General features: G+C 39.6%; 1 protein-coding gene across 1 annotated transcript; it reads right to left on the minus strand.

Annotated features, from left to right (window-relative positions):
- Positions 1–2,828: 2,828 nt before the first annotated feature.
- On the minus strand, positions 2,829–7,312 carry il19l (interleukin 19 like). Its single transcript, XM_062987194.1, has 5 exons — positions 7,157–7,312; positions 6,252–6,314; positions 5,455–5,607; positions 4,517–4,591; positions 2,829–2,960 (listed from the first exon to the last, which is right to left on the minus strand). The coding sequence occupies exons 1-5, from the start codon at positions 7,310–7,312 to the stop codon at positions 2,829–2,831; spliced, it is 579 nt and encodes a 192-aa protein (XP_062843264.1).
- Positions 7,313–20,828: the final 13,516 nt, after the last annotated feature.

Genomic DNA, 20,828 nt, shown 5'->3' on the forward strand with positions numbered 1-20,828 from the left:
GGCATCATCAGGACTGCTCTTGACCGACCAAGGCGCTACCATTATCTCACGAGATAGACGGATGCCAATGGTCATACCCAAAGACTTTAATCTGCATTATGTCACTTTACTGTCTCGGTTGCTAATATCGGGACCTATATTTTTCATATTTTATGACTTACATTTTAGTGTGTTTATTTAATTTTTATATTTTTCATATATTTTAGTTTTAGTGTTTATTTAATGTTTATTGTTGCACCATGGGTCTGAGAGTAACGTAATTTCAATCCTCTGTATGTCCTGTACATATTGCAGTATTGACAATAAATCAGACTTTGACTTAAACAAATAAGCATGAAATCGGAACCAGTAACACGTATTTAAATATAAATTGATATTAAATATGAACGCTTATTGACCTAGTAATTGTAGTTCCGTTATCATCCATCAGAGGTCAGTAAATACGTAAATACTATTATGTTCTTATACAGTCTTTCTTTCAAAGACAAACAAGGTATGAGGAACCTGGGTTTAAACTTGGCTTCCAGTCATGGTTATTAAAAATTTTGGTGGGTATCTCTGGGTATTGTGGTATTCTAACACCTTCCAAAACATGCCAGTAGAATGTTAATTTGTAAATATAAATCCTCTTTTTATTAATCACTAAAACATTGTGTGTCGAATTAATATAAAGGTCCAATGTCTTTCAACAACCTAACACAATATAGAAAAATTTTAATTTTAATTATGTGTTAGTATAAGACTTGCTCCGAACTTATGCAACACATTACCTTGTCATTTTATTCAATTTGTTAATCAAGAGGACATCAGGGCAAATGTATTATACAGTACTTTTTACACTGGACATTGTCTCAAAACAACTTTACAGATTCCAGGACATACAACCCTAAATCAGAAAAAGTTGGGACAGTATGGAAAATGCAAATAAAATAAAAACACAGTGTTCCTTACATTTACTTTGACTTTTATTTGATTGCAGACAGTTTAAACCCATGATATTTCATGTATTATCTGCTCAACTTCATTTCATTTATTAATAAACATCCATTCCTGCATTTCAGGCCTGCAACACATTCCAAAAGAAGTTGGGACGGGGGCAATTTAGGGCTAGTAATGAGGTGAAAAAACTAAATATGTGTGATTGATGATGATGTGATTCCAAGCAGGTGATGCCAACAGGTGATTGTAATCATGGTTTGGTACAAAAGCAGCACCCAGGAAAGGCCGAGTCTTTGATGAGCAAAGATGATCAGAGGATCTCCAGTTTGTTTTTAAACATTTCAATCATTTTCTTATTCATTTGTTGACAATGTACCTCAAAGAAAGATTGGAAGGGATTTGTGTATTTCTCCCTCTACAGTGCATCATTTTAATTTCAGTGTGTACAAGCCAAGGGTGCAAGCTTAAGCTGAACACCCGTGATCTTCGATTCCTCAGAAGGCACTGCATCAAGAACCGCCACTCAACAATAGCTGATATAACCACATGGGTGAGGGATTACTTTGGCAAACCTTTGTCAAGCACTACAATACAGAGTTACATGCACAAATGCCACTTAAAACTTTACTGGGCAAAAGATAAGCCTAATGTTAACCATGTTCAGAAGCAGCGTTGAGTTCTCTGGGCTCTGAGGCATCTAGGATGGACCATCACACAGTGGGAAAAGTGTATTGTGGTCAGATGAATCAGCATTCCAGGTCTTTTTTGGAAAAAATGGAAACTGTGTGCTCGGGACCAAAGACGAAAAGGACCATCCAGACTGTTATCAGCAACAAGTCCAAAAGCCAGGGTCTGTCATGGTATGGGGCTGTGTCAGTGCCCTTGGCAAAGGTCATTTACACTTCTGTGATGGCAGCATTAATACAGAAAAATACATTGAGATCTTAGAGCAACATATGCTGCCTTCAAGACGTCCATGCATTTTTCAGCAAGACAATGCAAAACCACATGCTGCACACATTACAAAGGCATGGCTGTGGAAGAAGAGGGTTTCGGGTACTGGACTGGCCTGCCTACAGTCCTGACCTGTCCCCAACAGACATTGTTTGGAGAATTTTGAAACAAAAAATGCAACAATGACGACCGCGTACTGTTGCACATCTTAAGACGTGTTTGCAGGAAGAATGAGAATAAATAAAAGCTGAAACACTAACATCTTTTAAGTGTGGTGAAAAGGAATGGCAACATTACAAAGTGGTAAATGCTTTACTGTCCCAACTTTTTTTGGAATGTGTTGCAGGCCTGAAATGCAGGAATGGATGTTTATTAATAAATGAAATGAAGTTGGGCAGACAAAACATGAAATATCTCAGGTTCAAGTCAAAGTAAATGTAAGAAACTCTGTGTTTTTATTATTTGCATTTCCATGCTGTCCCAACTTTTTCTGATTTGCGGTTGTAGATGCATGCACCTAAAATAACACAATACTAGACACAAGGACTGCCAAACACACAATTTTATTTTCTTTGATTACAGGTTAAACTTAGGTTTAAAAACCATTTAAATACAAGAAAATGACCTCAAAGGTCTACAATGGAGCACAACTCTTCGTCATGCATATACACAAACATACATTAAAAAGCCATAGGCATTATTTTTCTGACAAAACATCACAATAAATGTGATAAACTTGCCCTTAAATACATAATAATATGCTATGAAGTCATAGCCCAAGGAAAGTACAAGTCTTAAGAATGTAAACATCATCTATGCCATCCCAACCTGTTGTAATTCATAAAGAACATTTAAATACAATACATATATAAAGTGTAGCCCATAATAAATAAACTGATCCTATGAAGTAAAATAAAGTGGATTTTATAAGAATCCTAGTTTTCATCATCATCGTGATGGTTGGCGTGGTGTGGTTTGTTGCTTTTTTCGGTGTGGAAGCTATCAAGCCACTCCAGTAGAGAGTCCAGCTCTCCTATGGCCTTTACAGATGCTGCCCCAATCTCCAGCTGTAAGAAAATACACACAACATTTAGAAAATGTCTCAGCTTCAACAAACAAAAGGCTAATTGATACTAATTAATACTTTTTAATATGTATAAGTTATTATTATAAACATCATATGAGTTTTTTGTATCTGTTTTTATAAAATTTGTGTCCAAAATTTGTGTTTTTTAGTATCAAATTAATGATTAATGCATTTGTAGGTTTAGCCATTAGTATTGTTGGGATCAGAGGTTTGGGCTCCATGCTGGCAGTTGGAATTTATACACAGCAAACCTGTCAAACCAAGTTTTTACAGACCTCACTTTGTATACAGGGGTACAGTAATGCTAAAACACTCACTCACTCACTCATTTTTTTAACTGCTTATCCAATTAGGGTCGTGGGGGAGAGGTGGGTGCTGGAGCCCATCCCAGCTTTTCAATGGGCGCAAGGCACACAGTAACACCCTGGATGGGGCGCCAGTCCATCGCAGGGCAAACACACACATACACACACCCATTCACCTACAGGGCAATTTAGTGTCTTCAATTGACCTGACTGCATGTTTTTGGACTGTGGGAGGAAACCCACGCAGACATGGGGAGAACATGCAAACACAGAAAGGACCCGGATCGCCCCATCTGGGGATCGAACTAAGGACCTTCTTGCTGTGAGGCGACAGTGCTACTCACCGTGCCGCCCCTAATGCTAAAACAGAAAAGGACAATTCCCAGACTGTTGTTATAAAACTAAAAGCAAGTGATTTCATTAATATAATTGATTTTGTACATTTGTTAGGTGGCTGAAACACCTAATAAAACTTAATAGTTAGGAGGAGTGTCCACATATATCTGGTGTTATTATAGCTATACTGGCTCAAGAGCTAGAGAATTGTCTTAAAAACAACTGGGACCAGTAATGACTCATATGTAGTTTGTGTAAAAACACATTATACTAACGCATTGTTGACTAATTTGATTTAACAAGGTAATGTTACTAACGTCAATAAGTAATTGACCAGGTGATTTTTACTTTGTGGCCAAAATAAATATTATTTTTATATAATACTTCCTTTCCAGGCTTGCATGTTTGATTCATAAATTCCAGTAATTAAAGGACCTGCTTATGTAACAAAATATGTAAACAGGTGCCTATTGTTTTTGGTGCCACCAACTAACCTACATTTTCCTCGCCAGTCATCTAAAATCTAGGTCAACCGGGCACGCTCGGCATTTTAGAGTAAAGACAATAGGACAATAGTTGTTTTGTAGGCATGTTGTAACATGAAGTGACACCCGTCTCACTGTCTTACATGTTATCATAAGTTCAAACCTTTTGGTCATAACAGCCACCTACATATTTTCTTTTTGAATTAGGTAGCAATGTGAGTAAACACTGAAAGTGAAATGTTTTTACTCACTACTTACTTGCAGTAAAATAATTTATACATTATAAATACTTGGTTTCATGTTAAAGTCTTGATTCAATTGAATTATTTAAATCAGGCACTGCTTGCTAAATAATAGTGTACTATAGGTTAGAACTAATGCTCATTATTTAGAGAAGTGTGATTAATTACCTTGTCATAGACGCCCTGAATGGCATCAAACTTTTTGTTGGTTTCCTCACTGCAATGGCAGTGCATCTGAGCATGCTGTATTAAAACAAGAAATCATCATTAGCATTCATTTTTCATCATATAACATTAAAACTACCTCCTTGTTTCTACACTCACTGTCCATTTTATCAGTTCCACTTACCATATAGAAGCACTTTGTAGTTCTACAATTACTTACTGTAGTCCATCTGTTTCTCTACATACTTTTTTAGCCTGCTTTCACCCTGTTCTTCAATGGTCAGGACCCCCACAGGACCACTACAGGGCAGGTATTATTTACATGGTGGATCATTCTCAGCACTGCAGTGACGCTGACATGGTGGTGTGTTAGTGTGTGTTGTGCTGGTATGAGTGGATCAGACACAGCAGCGCTGCTGGAGTTTTTAAATACCGTGTCCACTCACTGTCCACTCTATTAGACACTCCTACCTAGTTGGTCCACCTTGTAGATGTAAAGTCAGAGACGATCGCTCATCTATTGCTGCTGTTTGAGTTGGTCATCTTCTAGACCTTCATCAGTGTCACACATTCTCAGTCCAGCAGTGACGGTGAGGTGTTTAAAAACTCCATCAGCATTGCTGTGTCTTATCCACTCATACCAGCACAACACACACTAACACACCACCACCATGCCAATGTCACTGCAGTGCTGAGAATGATCCACCACCTAAATAATACCTGCTCTGTAGTGGTCCTGGGAGAGTCCTGACCATTAAAAAACAGCACAAAAGGGGGCTAACAAAGCATGCAGAGAAACAGATGGACTACACTCAGTAATTGTAGAACTACAAAGTGCTCCTATATGAAAAGTGGAGCTGATAAAATGGACAGTGAGTGTAGAAAGTTATTGCTGATCGGTGTATTTGTATTCTAAAAATGATTAGTTACTGTATACATACACATGCTCGCAGGTCCTTGGTCATGCTGAGAAATGAGTTGGCCAGGACGCTGGTGGTTCTGCGGTGGAGGGACTGACTGTTTGTGTAACCACTGAAGACCTTCTCAAGATAGAAGTGTAGGAGTTGCCTCAGGAAGCAGCAGCTCTCTGCAGCCTTAAAAATAAACAACAGTCAATTTCTCAGCTTTTATATCCACCCCTTCTTGATATATAAAAAAGTACAATTTTAGTATCAAATGTATTTATTTAATTTACATTTTTATATTTTAGTGACATGTAGAAGTGTCCCAATTAGACTGTTTGATAGTACCACAATAACTTCAATTTTATTCCAGTGATGTAAGCACATAGCTAACACTTACTCACTCATTTACTCACTCACTTTCTTAACCGCTTATCCAGGCACACAGTAACACCCTGGATGGGGCACCAGTCCATCGCAGGGCAGACACACATACACACACCCATTCACCTATAGGACAATTAAGTGTCTCCAATTAACCTGACTGCATGTTTTTGGACTGTGGGAGGAAACCCACGCAGACACAGGGAGAACATGCAAACTCCACACAGAAAGGACCCGGACCGCCCCGCCTGGGGATCAAACCCAGGACCTTCTTGCTGTGAGGCAACAGTGCTACCCACCGTGCCTCCCTAACTAGCAAACTGCTAAATAATTAGAATATCAGATGTAAGTCGCACTTAATGTGTCAGACTTTCTGTATGATTTTAAAGTCTCAGTTTATGATGGAAAACAAACTTTAAATATGTATATACGTTCAGGGGAATCTGTCTTACCTGCAAGTTCTTCATCATGTCGCCTCTCAGAAGCCGCACACCCTTGTGGTTGTCCTGTGTGAGCTGTGGACGATATCAGTGCTTGTGAATTTCAAGTACGACAGGCCACACTTTAAATCCAAGAATCTATTGCTCTGGTTTACACCTAGTTGTTATGAATTTTGAATTCATTAGCCCTGAGCTGTTTAAATTTGTAAAGTGTACTTGTGTCAGTAATTATCTTGGCTGTATTGGCTGTAAACTGCTGATTAAAGGTAATTCATAGCAATGTTTTGCCACAGGGAAGCAGGTTTACATTGTGGGTGAACTAAGCCTAACCTGTAGTTTGGCTGAGCACATTTTGGGCACATGGTGAGCATATTTTGTTCAAGGTGCAAAAAGTAGTACATCAGTAATGTTTGTTGTCAAATTATGTACTTTTCTATATCTCTAACTTTCTGTTTCTGTCACTCCAAACCCCAGCTATTCTTAGAAAGCCAAGAGGATTAAGGAGTCCACTCAAGTGCCCAACAGTTGCTGCTTTGGAGAGCAAGGATTTAAACCAGCAACCTTTCAATTGATAAACCCAAAGCTCTACCCACCTAGGGCAGTTGTAGCTTAGCGGTTAAGGTACTGGACTAGTAATCAAGAGGTCGCTGGTTTAAGCCCCACCTCTGCCAGGTTGCCACTGTTGAGCCCTTGAGCAAGGCCCTTAACTATAAATTGCTTAGACTGTAAACTGTCACTGTACTGTTATTAAATGCCAAAAATGTAAATGTACTGAGCTACCACAGTCCCAAATATACCTCGTTAACATAATTAGCACTGCACTATAATCCTAACAAAATATTACTCTTTTTCACATGCAGCTCATTCTAAAGAACCAGAATAAAGAGTCTTTGATTTCGAGCTGTGAGGATGCTCACCATATTGTGGCGGATCTGATGAAAATGGTGCCTGAGCTCATGAGTGTGAACCGTCAGGGTACAGGAACCCAGGTGGAGTTTGCGGCCATCGGCGGAGCCCCACAGCCCAGCCAACATGGCACAAGCAAGCAGAATGCATGTAAGGGAGGTATTCATGATGCCTTTGATAGTCTGACCTATTGAAATATAGACAAATAAAAAGATACTATTAATCAAGACTGCTATTAATAAAACATATCTAGGATAAAATATTTATTTTGACTTATTTTTTCTTTATCGTATTTGAAAACACAAAGGTATTTAAAACCATTTAGCAATTTAATCATATATATCATATATATAGATACACCGATGAGGCAGAACTTTATGACCACCTTCCTAATATTGTGTTGGTCCCCCTTTTGCTGCCAAAACAGCCCTGCAACTGCGATGCCCTGTGTATTCTGACACCTTTCTATCAGAACCAGCATTAACTTCTTCAGCAATTTAAGCTACAGTAGCTCGTCTGTTGGATTCGCTCCCCACGTGCATCAGTGAGCCTTGGCCACCCATGACCCTGTCGCCGGTTCACCACTGTTCCTTCCTTGGACCACTTTTGGACCACACTAACACATCAACTTTGAGGATAAAATGTTCACTTGCTGCCTAATATATCCCACCGTGATGAAGAGATAATCAGTGTTATTCACTTCACCTGTCAGTGGTCATAATGTTATGGCTGGTCGGTGTGTGTGTGTGTGTGTGTGTATATATATATATATATATATATATATATAATTTTTTAACAATAATATTACAGTAGACAGCAAAAATGCTAGACAAGAAGACCTGACTTGCAGCTAAAGCTCCAATTCATTCTAAAGGTGTCGTATAATATTTAGTATTATTTTATTGTCATTTTAAACTTAAAAAAAAAATACATTTATTTTATTAAGTTAAGCAATATACCATAAAAAGACACTAAAATAACTAATAACTAATAATTTTCTTATTGCCTTTAAATGTATTTACTGTTTAATTTGACAATATGAATATGTGCATGTTTTCTTTAATTGTTAATATTTACATATATCATATATTTATATTTTAGCTTGAGTGTCTGATAAATTCGCTTTTTACTATTTAAAAAGCCAAAAAACAACAAACAATACATTGCATAGACTATTTAAAATTCTGAATTACATACAGAATCACAATATGGTCTTGATTATAAAATATTATATTATAAACATTACATTGCATATTTGCTTAAATACTAAAGTAAGTCTTACCGTTCAGTGTGTGATGAGTGTTTTAGCTCTGCTGGAGGTGTGATGGGTGTGTGCTGCTCCATGCTTGCAGTAGCTGCTCTTATATTAGGATGGAAGGGGAATTCATTAGGTGTTGTATGGCTTTCACTAACCTTTACTTACTGGAAGAGGAAGTGGAAGACAATCACAGCATCAATGATTGTGCAAGCAAATAATATTTCATCAATAATATCATTATGTAATCATTTCTTGTTTATTTAATTTGACCTTTGGAATTTTACTTGATTTTTATTTATGCTTACTTAATTATGCTGCATTTTATTCGTAGTATTTATTTACTAATAATCCTAATACTTTTATTTATATGAAATATAATATAACACTAATTTACTCAATATTTAACATCATAGGAAAGATGGGAGAATACAAGGGTACTCTTAGCAAACCTCTGACACAGGGTGAACATACCGTGCATGTCTGCATTCAGACAGGGGGTTTGGGAAGTTGGGTTGTGTCAAGTCAAACTTTAGGTCATGAATATCACAAATCACCAGACAAAATCCAGATACTGGGTTCGTACCTGGTTTCCATGGGGACTTAGATGCTTTACAGTGCCCAAAAAAAGATCAGGTCTTGTACAGGGTACTGAAGATCCCCCCACTGAACTTTATCAAACCATATTTTTGGGTCTTGCTTTGTGCACAGTCTCAGTAAAGCAAACAACTTCAACTGTTGCCAAAAACATAAAAGCAAAATTGTTTTTGTGCAAATAATTGTAAACAACTGCTAGCAATGGGTGTGGCTGAAACACTTGATCTATCTATCTATCTATCTATCTATCTATCTATCTATCTATCTATCTATCTATCTATCTATCTATCTATCTATCTATCTATCTATCTATCTATCTATCTATCTATCTATCTATCTATCTATCCATCCATCCATCCATCCATCCATCCATCCATCCATCCATCCATCCATCCATCCATCCATCCATCCATCCATCCATCCATCCATCCATCCATCCATCCATCCATCTATCTATCTATCTATCTATCTATCTATCTATCTACAGTGAGGAAAATAAGTATGTGATCCCCTGCTGATTTTGTAAGTTTACCCCCTTACAAAGACTTGAACAGTCTATAATTTTTATGGAAGGTTTATTTTAACAGAGAGAGACAGAATATCAACAAAAAAAATCCAGAAAAAAACATTAAATTAAAGTTATAAATTAATTTGTATTTAATTAAGGGAAATAAGTATTGATCCCCTACCAACCACCAAGAATTCCTGACCCCCACAGACCGGTTATGTGCACAAAAGGCACACAAATTAGTCCTGTTTCTGTATAAAAGACTCCTGTCACAGAATCAGTTTCTTCCGTTTAAATCTCTCGACCACCATGGGCAAGACCAAAGAGCTATCAAAGGACGTCAGGGACAAGAGTGTAGACCTGCACAAGGCTGGAATGGGCTACAAGACCATCAGCAAGAAGCTTGGTGAGAAAGAGACCACTGTTGGTGCGATAATTCGAAAATGGAAGAAATACAAGATCACAGTCGATCGCCCTCGCTCTGGAGCTCCATGCAAGATCTCACCTGGTGGGGTAAGAATGATTCTGAGAAAGGTAAGGTCAGTCCAGAATTACACGGGAGGAGCTTGTCAATGATCTCAAGGGAGCTGGGAGCAGAGAAATGCTGGATATGACCCCAAGAACACCATCCCCACCGGGCATTTCTCTGCCTCCACACACGGCGAGTGGAGTTGATGCCAAAGAGCTCAATTTTGGTCTCATCTGACCATATCACATTCTCCCAAGCTTTGTCTGAATCATTCAAGTGTTCATTGGCAAACTTCAGACGGGCCTGTACATGAGCCTTCTTGAGCAAAGGGACTTTGCGGGCACTGCAGGATCTCAATCCATTACGGCGAAGTGTGTTACTAATGGTTTTCTTGGTGACTGTGCTCCCCAATGTTATTATGCATAGCCTCAAATTCCTTGTTTGTGATTGTGATATTCTATGTCTGATGCACATATAAACAGAGCCAGTAAAGTAAAGTAAAGTGGGGGTCGCACGGGGGTGGCATTGTCGCCTCACAGCAAGAGGGTCCTGGGTTCAATTCCCAGGTGAAACAGTCTCTGTCCTTTCTGTATGGAGTTTGCATGCTCTACCTGTGTCTGTCTGGGTTACCTCCGTGTGCTCTGGTGTCCTCCCACAGTCCGAAGACATGCAGTCAGGTTAATTGAAGATACTAAAGTCCCCCTAGGTATGAGTGTGTTTGTGTGTGTGTGTTTGCCCTGTGATGGACTGGCGACCTGTCCAAGGTGTTTCCCACTTTCAGCTGTTGAAACATGGGTGACAATGTTCACGGTCAAGCAGGCCTTACAATAGCATCGGCTTAGAAACCTCTGCACCAAATTCTGCACTTTAAAGTTTTAATTATGTTTGCTGGCTGATTATATGGACAATAATTGAACAGGAGCAGGGGCATTATAAAGCCTGCTTGACTTAACAAATACCTAATTTTGGTTGTATTGCAGATCTTGTTAAACAACTAAACCAGTTTACCATGAAAGTAAGAATGGGCATGTTAAATAATTGAAAGTGGGTTTTTTTCTAGTACTAATGGAAACTTTGGCTGGCAATCCAACCTCTGCAACATGAAAGGAAGTGTTTCCACTATATTTCCCATTACTGTCACTCCCACATTCATTCATTAATACCAGCAAAACTTCTGGCTGGTAAAATGGATTTTTTTACTCCAGTTCCACCAGTTCCTCAGCCCTTCTTGTAATGCAAATTGTCGTATTGTTTATGGCACCGCTGTTTCCTGTTCCTGTGATTTCCTTTAACCTAACTCTGACGCAGTATGCACCACAGCTTCACGTGTAGCATAACTGGGATTTCTTTGCAGCTGTTCCGTATGGGCGTCGCCGTCACGAATGTCAAGTCATCATTTTCAGTACCAAACATGCAGAAGGACTGAGTCATATTAGGGTTGACATATATGCGAATAATAAAACACATCAGAAAACAAACAGAAGTTCTTTTATATGTTTATTAGATTGTTTTAATATAATGGCACATAGCTTGTTGAATTAACTTTATTGGTGGTTTGGAAGGTTCTGTAATGTGATTTAACATTGTGGCATGGCATTCTAGTTAAGAATTATGATTAATTACAGCTGGTAATTCTTTGTGCACATAGTCAAAAAGAAAATCCAACCTGTCAGTTAACAATGACATGATGTACTGTACACACAAGCTTTGTGTGAAACAGTTTATAGCTGTTCTGTATAGGCATGCAATGAGGCTGAGCAATATGACAAGCAATATAGCCACAAAAAATACTGTCTTTAATTAATAAAAAAAAAATATATATATATACAAGTAAATAAAAAAGAAACAGTTTACATTTATGTGTAAAACTGCATTAAACTATTGTTTTTTTTCTCTCAAATATTGCAGTGAAGCATAATGTGTATATGGACAAAAGTATGTAGAGTATGTATGTCCTCCTATTGATGGGGTAAGTTGGGGGGGGGGGGGGCGTTCTGACACTCCTAATTAATACTTAGACCCCCCCACCCCCCCAAAAAAAGTGAAACTGTCACTTCAGGCAAACATTAGAAACTAGGTGGTACTAGCTTATGAAGTAGCTGATGTGCAGTTAATCTAATTCAGCACAATCTAATTCAAAGATTCTGTATAATTCGTATAAATATACACAGACTAGGCATAACATTATGACCACTGACAGGTGAAGTGAATAACACTGATTATCTCTTCTTTACAGCACCTGTTAGTGGGTGGAATATATTAGGCAGCAAGTGAACATTTTATCCTCAAAGTTGATGTGTTACAAACAGGAAAAATGGGCAAGCGTAAAGGTTTAAGCAAGTTTGACAAAGGCAAACTGTGGTGGCTAGACGACTGGGTCAGAGCAGCTCTTGTGGGGTCATGGCCGGCCAAGGCTCATTGATGCACGTGGGGAGCGAAGGCTGGCCCGTGTGGTCCGATCCAACAGACGAGCTACTGTAGCTCAGATTGCTGAAGAAGTTAATGCTGGTTCTGATAGAAAGGTGTCCGAATACACAGTGCATCACAGTTTTGTTGCGTATGGGGCTGCATAGCTGCAGACCAGTCAGGGTGCCCATGCTGACCCCTGTCTACAGCCAAAAGTGCCAACAATGGGCACGTGAGCATCAGAACTGGACCACGGAGCAATGGAAGAAGGTGGCCTGGTCTGATGAATCATGTTTTCTTTTACATCACGTGGATGGCCGGGTGTGTGTGCTTCGCTTACCTGGGGAACACATGACACCAGGATGCACTATGGGAAGAAGGCAAGCCGGTGGAGGCAGTGTGATGCTTTGGGCAATGTTCTGCTGGGAAACCTTGGGTCCTGCCATCCATGTGGATGTTACTTTGACACGTACATCTTTCACGTACTACCTACCTAAGCATTGTTGCAGACCATGTACACTCTTTTATGGAAACAGTATTCCCTGATGGCTGTGGCCTCTTTCAGCAGGATAATGCACCCTGCCCCAAAGCAGAAATGGTTCAGGAATGGTTTGAGGAGCACAACAACGAGTTTGAGGTGTTGACTTGGCCTCTAAATTCCCCAGATCTCAATCCAGTCAAGCATCTGTGGGATGTGCTGGACAAAGAAGTCAGATCCATGGAGGCCCCACCTCACAACTTACAGTACAGGAGTTAAAGGACCTGCTGCTAACATATTGGTGCCAGATACCACAGCACACATTCAGGGGTCTAGTGGAGTCCATGCCTCGAAGGGTCAGGGCTGTTTTGGCAGCAAAAGGGGGACTAACACAATATTAGAAAGGTGGTCATAATGTTATGCCTCATCAGTATAAATATATATACAGTATATGGAAGGAAATAATTTCTACATAATATACTGTACATACATATATGAATTTGAATATGTGTCTTCAATCAAATTGTCACTATCATTTTCAGCCTCACTCATTGCTAAAAGATGTATGTATAAAACAAACAACGTATATGTTTAAATTTGCTTCCAAATTTGGGGCAACAGATTGTGGTAAAAGTGCACAGTGTTAGCTGCTAAAATAGGTCTAATGTCCTAAAAGCTAATATGTCATGTGGCTAAGTACTACATACTATTGTATACCCAGCGGTTTTAGCCAAAAATATCAAGAACTTTACAGGTCACAAATGATTCTTTAATATAGCTGCAAGCTGCAATCATTAAAGTTTAAGAGCAACTATAAAGAAAGAGGGACTGGACAAAATAATTTTAACTTATAACTATATACTACAATAGGACAGTTGGGACAGGATGGAAAAAGCAAATAATAAAAAAAACTCAGTTTCTTACATTTAGTTGGATTTTATTTCATTGCAGACAGGATGAACCTGAGATGTTTCATGTTTTATCTGCTCAGCTTCATTTCACTTATTGATAAACATCCATTCCTACATTTCAGGCCTGCAACACATTCCCAAAAAGTTGGGACAGTAAAGCATTTACCACTTTGTAATGTTGCCATTTCATTTTCACTACACTGGGGACAGGTCAGGACTGCAGGCAGGCCAGTCCAGTACCCATACCCTCTTCTTCCGCAGCCATGCCTTTGTAATGTGTGCAGCATGTGGTTTTGCATCGTCTTGTTGAAAAATGCATGGACGTCCCTGGAAAACATGTGCAAAAGTTTGACAAACCAGTTTGTCAACAAATGAATGAGAAAATGATTGAAATGTTTAAAAACAATGAACCTCAAAGAAAGATTGGAAGGGATTTGCATATTTCTCCCTCTACAGTGCATAATATCATTAAATGATTCAAGGAATCTGGCGGAATTTCAGTGCGTAAAGGCCAAGGAATTAAGCTTAAGCTGAACACCCGTGATCTTCGATCCCTCAGACGGCCCTGCATCAAGAACCGCCACTCAACAATAGCTGATATAACCACATGGGTGAGGGAGTAACATGCACAAATACCACTTAAAACTTTACTGTGCAAAAAAGAAGCCTTATGTTAACCATGTCCAGAAGCAGCTGTGACTTCTCTGGGCTCGGAGGCATCTAGGATGGACCATCACACAGTGGAAACATGTATTGTGGTCAGATGAATCCGCATTCCAGGTCTTGTTTGGAAAAAATGAACACCGTGTGCTCCGGACCTAAAATGAAAAGGATCATCCAGACTGTTATCAGCAACAAGTCCAAAAGTCAGGGTCTGTCATGGTATGGGGCTGTGTCAGTGCCCTTGGTAAAGGTAATTTACACTTCTGTGATGGCAGCATTAATGCAGAAAAGTACATTGAGATCTTAGAGCAACATGTGCTGCCTTCAAGACATCTTTGCTCATCGACTCATTTGTTTGGAATCACATCATTATTTTGTTTTTTCACCTAATTTCTAGCTCTAAATTGCCCCTGTCCCAACTTTTTTTGGAATGTGTTGCAGGCCTGAAATGCAGGAATGGAGGTATATTAACAAATGAAATGAAGTTAAGCAGATAAAATATAATGTAACAAATGTAAGGAACACTGCATTTTTATTTTTATAAATAAAGTATCTATCTATCTATCTATCTATCTATCTATCTATCTATCTATCTATCTATCTATCTATCTATCTATCTATCTATCTATCTATCTATCTATCTATCTATCTATCTATCTATCTATCTATCTATCTATCTATCTATCTATCTATCTATCTATTTTACTTACATTTTCCATACTGTCCCAACTTCATGTGTGGGTGTAATAAAAACCTTACATGCATCCTGCATTGTTCATTCTGCTGCAGTAAACAAATTTAACTTCCTTCTTTGAATGCAAACAAGTGAACAAAAGAGAATACTTTCCATAGCATGCATGTTGTTTCCTACTTAAAACAATTGAGCAATCATTGGTTCATGTTTACAGCTTTAAACAAAGACAGAATTTTCCAATGGAAACTTAAAGAACTCATTGACACAAGGAAATCAGTAACAATTTCATTTAGAAAAAGGAAAATGTCCAGACCTTTACTTTATTGAGATGCTGTGGCATGTCCTGAGGAGGAGTGTTCATGCAAGGAATTCTGGACTGGTTAGAAAATGCACATTTAGAATGAACAGTATTGTTGCTGAGGAAGGTTAAACCATGTGAATAATGATGTGTGTAAATAATATGTGAAGAATTAGTCAATGAGTTTAGTAGACATAAAATATATTGTACATTTATGTGATGTTACAACCCCAAATCAGAAAAAGTTGAGACAGTATGGAAAATGCAAATAAAATAAAAACCCAGTGTTGCTTACATTTACTTTGAATTTTATTTGATTGCAGACAGTTTGAACCCGAGATATTTCATGTTTTATCTGCTCAACTTCATTTCATTTATTAATAAACATTTCATTTCAGCAACAAAAAAAAGCCAAATAATGATGTGATTCCAAACAGGTGATTGTAATCATGGTTTGGTACAAAAGCAGCGTCCAGGAAAGGCTGAGTCTTTGATGAGCAAAGATGATCAGAGGATCTCCAGTTTATTGAAATGTTTAAAAACAATGTACCTTGGATGTAGATTGGAAGGGATTTGCATATTTCTCCCTCTACAGTGCATAATATCAGTAAAAGATTCAATGAATCAAGAGGAATTTTAATGCGTAAAGGCCAAGGCTTACGCTGAACACCCATGATCTTTGATCCTTCAGATGGCCCTGCCTGCATCAAGAACCGCCACTCAACAATAGCGTGATATAACCACATGGGTGAGGGATTACTTTGGCAAACCTTTGTCAAGCACTACAATACAGAATTACATGCACAAATGCCACTTAAAACTTTACTGTGCAAAAAAGAAGCCTTATGCTAACCATGTCCAAAAGCGGTGTCGACTTCTCTGTGCTGAGAGGCATCTAGGATGGACCATCACACAGTGAAAATGTGTATTTGCCAGTTGCCAGTCAGAGCAAACACACACCTACGGCACAACATTTTGTTTATCACTAAAAGATGACGTCTTATTGTTTTTCTTGTAAAATTCCACAAACAATTTCTGTCAGGTTTCCTTCACAGAATGCAGTGATGACATCAGATAATTTCCTTGCACTTGGCATTATGACACTGCTTATTATTCTCAGCAAACCTGTCTGTTTATTACCTGTAATGAGGTGTGGTGAAAACAGAAAGGCGTGGCTGACATAATTTCTATTATATTCACATGGGTCAAGAATGTTAAGAATGAAGGTTGAAGGACTGTGAAAAAGGAGAACAGATTAAGTCTAGTATTGTACTGCTGTATTGTGTATGTGATTACCGAGCATTACTGAGCATTACTGAGTAAATCATAGTACAAATTACAGTAAAAATCACAATGTCTGAACATTTCTAGCAAACTGTTACACTTAAATTTAGAACCTACATTTGTGATTGCAAGCGTAAGGATTTGAGCGAGTTTGACAAGGGCCAAATTGTGATGGTTAGACGACTGGGTCAGAGCATCTCCAAAACAGCAGCTCTTGTGGGGTGTTCCCGGTCTGCAGTGGTCAGTATCTATCAAAAGTAGTCCAAGGAAGGAAGAATGGTAAACCGGTGACAGGGTCATGGGCGGCCAAGGCTCATTGATGCACGTGGGGAGCGAAGGCTGACCCCGTGTGGTCCGATCCAACAGACGAGCTACTGTAGCTCAAATTGCTGAAGAAGTTAATGCTGGTTCTGATAGAAAGGTGTCAGAATACACAGTGCATCACAGTTGCAGGGCTGTTTTGGCAGCAAAAGGGGGACCAACACAATATTTGGAAGGTGGTCATAATGTTCTGCCCAATCGGTGAATATTATGTCGTTGTCTAAAGCAATAGTGATGTTATGCTTGATTGATGTTTATGCTTGATAGTGCTTGATGCTTGAATTTATGACAACAGTTTTTATGTAGCTTTTCTTTAGGATAAATACCCTTTATTTGGCTGATAGCTACATTTTACACACATTGATCATCACAACATTAAAACCACCTCCTTGTGTCTACACTCATTGTCCATTTTATCAGCTCCACTTACCATATAGAAGCACTTTGTAGTTCTGCAATTACTGACTGTAGTCCATCTATTTCTCTGCATGCTTTGTTAGCTTCCTTTAATGCTGTTCTTCAATGGTCAGGACTCTCACAGGACCACCACAGAGTAGGTATTGTTTAGGTGGTGGATCATTCTCAGCACTGCAGTGACACTGACATGGTGATGGTGTGTTAGTGTGTGTTGTGCTGGTATGAGTGGATCAGACACAGCAATGCTGATGGAGTCTGCATGTTCTCCCCATCTCATGTGTGGCTTTCCTCTGGGGGCTCCGGTTTCCTCCGGCAAGTGAGGTGAACTGGAGCTACAAAATTGTCCATGACTGGGTTTGATATTAAACATGAGCTGATAGATCTTAGATCTTGTAACCAGTAACTACCTTTTTTGTCATGAATGTAATCAAAGAGTGTAAAACACATTAAAATCCTAATAAAATAAAAACTAGGCCGCTCAGGTGACGCAGTGGCAATTAAACACACGCTAATAAAAACACACGCTAGCGCACCAGAGCTGGGATCTCGAATCGTATCGAATCTCAGCTCTGCCATCCGGCTGAGCCACACATGAACAATGATTGGCCTGTTGTTCATATAGGGGTGGGGTATTAAGCTGGATAGGGACTCCTCATATAGTTCCTAAAATTAAAAAGACCACAGCTGGTGGAAGAGCATTTTCTTACAAAGCTCCACAACTTTGGAATAATCTTCCTGCCTCTATTCGGGATTCTGACACAGTCTCAATGTTTAAATCTAGACTGAAAACATATTTATTTTATCAGGCTTTTGATTAGTATAGACAAAGGCACAGAGCTTGGGGGTTCTTGGTCATAGAAACTTGAGGTGATCAGGGATGTTGGGTTGCTGTCGTTCTGCCTCTCTTGTCCGATCACTCCGGTTTGGGTAGGAGAGGTGGGCGCTGATGTCCTGTGAAAGCCTTCATGACCTTGTTACCTGCTTGCTCTCCCTTTTAGTAATGCTGTAATAATTAGGGCTGCCGGAGTCTAAAACTCTCTGTAAAACTGTTTTACTCAACTAGCATTGTACATTATTAACTACATTCCGCCGAGGTTAAGGATTAAAGTCGAGACTGCCGTGACAACGATGCTGCTCCTGCCGTATGTGACGGATCTGGAGTAAGTGCACCAAGAATGACAAGAAATCACTACAGACTTGATTGAAGACTAGAGCGAATAACAACTCTATTATTATTTATTTATCTATTTATTACCAGTTATAACTTTTAGATCATTTAATTCTGTGTTTGTATGCTTTGTGTAAATCATGTATTTATTTAAAGTATCCTCCAGGCCACCCAAGAAGGATGGGCCCTGCTGAGTCTGGTTCCACTCAAGGTTTCTTCTTGTAATTTTCAGGGAGTTTTTCCTTGCCACAGTCGCCCTCGGCTTGCTCAACAGGGGTTTTTGGTATATGTTGGTCCTGGATTTTGTAAAGTTGCTTTGAGACAAGGACAGATTAAGGATAGTCTGGGCCCCTGGGCAAAGAGTTGCCCGGGCCCCCCCCCCCTGCAAAAACATAAATAAATTAATACATTAAACCAGTGTTTCTCAACCTTTGTTCAGTCACGGCACCCTTTGTAAGTGTTCAAAATCTTGAGTTGCCCCAATCGACAATATATTTAAGGGCACTTACACTCTGCGTCCCCCCTCGCACCATGCCCCCCTCCCCTTGGTGGGCCAGCACGTGCAGTAGCTTGCCTGGCAATTTGTAGGTCTCTAGAAAGTCAAGGATCCATGGTGAACGACTTCTGTAAAAGTCTAGGGACCCCAAGAACATGGCTGGGGACCCCGGGGTCAGGATCTCTGGTAGTCAGAGGTTCCTTAAAATTGAGGGCCCTGGGAGATAAGAATATATTGTATCATAAGTGTTGATAGGCATCGCAGAATGTTTTGGGCCAGCACCCCCCCGGGTCCCCCTGACCTCAGGGCGCTGGCCCCACTGGCAGTAATCCAGCCATGCTTTGAGACAATGTCTATTGTAAAAAGCGCTATATAAATAAAGTTGACTTCACTTGACTCATGACTGATGCAACTTTGACCCCTGCTGGCTGATTGATGGTGCCTTCACAGAGGTGGGGAAAAAGTGCGTTGATCAGGGTGTACGCAAGGCTGATTCGCATATATGCACTCGCCTAGTGTGCTGCCCACGTGTCGGAGGGGGCTTCGTTCTCCTCAAATCAGAGCGGGGGTTGGCATTAGTGGAGAGGAAGCATGACGCAATTGGACAATTGGACGTGCTAAAAAGTCCGGAGAAAAGGGGGAGAAAATTCATAAACAAAAATATAAAAATAAAAAATAAATAAAAACTACATTTGCCCAGGTGGCATGATGGCTCGGTGATTAGCACTGTCGGCTCACAGCAAGATGGTCCTGGGTTCAATTCCCAGGTGGAGCAGCCAGGGTTGAATGTTCTCCAAGTGTCTGCACGAGTTGCCTTCCACAGTTCAAAGACATGCAGTAAGGTTAATTGTTTTCTTACTTTTCGCCCAGTGAATCAACCGCGACCCTGAACAGGACAAAGCGGTGGTAAAAAAATGAATGAATTTATTTGCCTGTCAATGTGTTTTTAGCCACTAGATGGCAACAGTGATACATTTCGGTATTAATCGGTCATTGTACATGTTAGAGAGACTGTTTGGACAAAACTACCAGGACACACTTAATAATATTTGTATTCATGTGTTTCACCACAACCATTACTAACAGGTGTAATAAATCAAATATATAAATGAAATGTTATGCTTGCAACTTGCAACCATCTCTCTGAAGACATGAACAACAGCTTGTTTTATAGAAACTCCAGTAGCCTGCACAAAGCCCTGACCTCAGCCCCACTGAACAGCTCTGGAATGAACTGGAAAATTGATTCTGCCCAGTTATGAAAATGCTCTTTTAACTGAATGGGCCCATTTTTCACAGACATATTTTAAAGTCTTGTGAGAAGCTTCTCAGAGAAGTAGCTGGAAAAATCACATACATCATTCTATGTTTTTGAAACGGACATGCTCATGGTAGTGCTGAGCAGTATGACGGTACATCTGGTATATCGTCTTTGATCCCTCATACCGTATGGATTTTTAAAATACCGCCATACTGTAGCATGCTGATCCCCACTCTGATTGAGGAAAACGAAGCTAACCCACGCCCCCTCCGACACGTGGGCAGCAGCCGTATGCATTTTGTCACTGCACTTTGACGAGTGCAATGCGGATCAGCACTGTGTATGGAAAGACACACCCTGACAGCACTCTTTTCCCGTCTCTGTGCAGGCGCCATTAATCAGCCAGCAGAGGTCGTAATTGCATTAGTTATGAGAGAGAGAGAGAGAAAGAGAGAGA

This window comes from Trichomycterus rosablanca, chromosome 24 (assembly GCF_030014385.1).
Source record: "Trichomycterus rosablanca isolate fTriRos1 chromosome 24, fTriRos1.hap1, whole genome shotgun sequence".
NCBI lineage: Eukaryota > Metazoa > Chordata > Actinopteri > Siluriformes > Trichomycteridae > Trichomycterus > Trichomycterus rosablanca.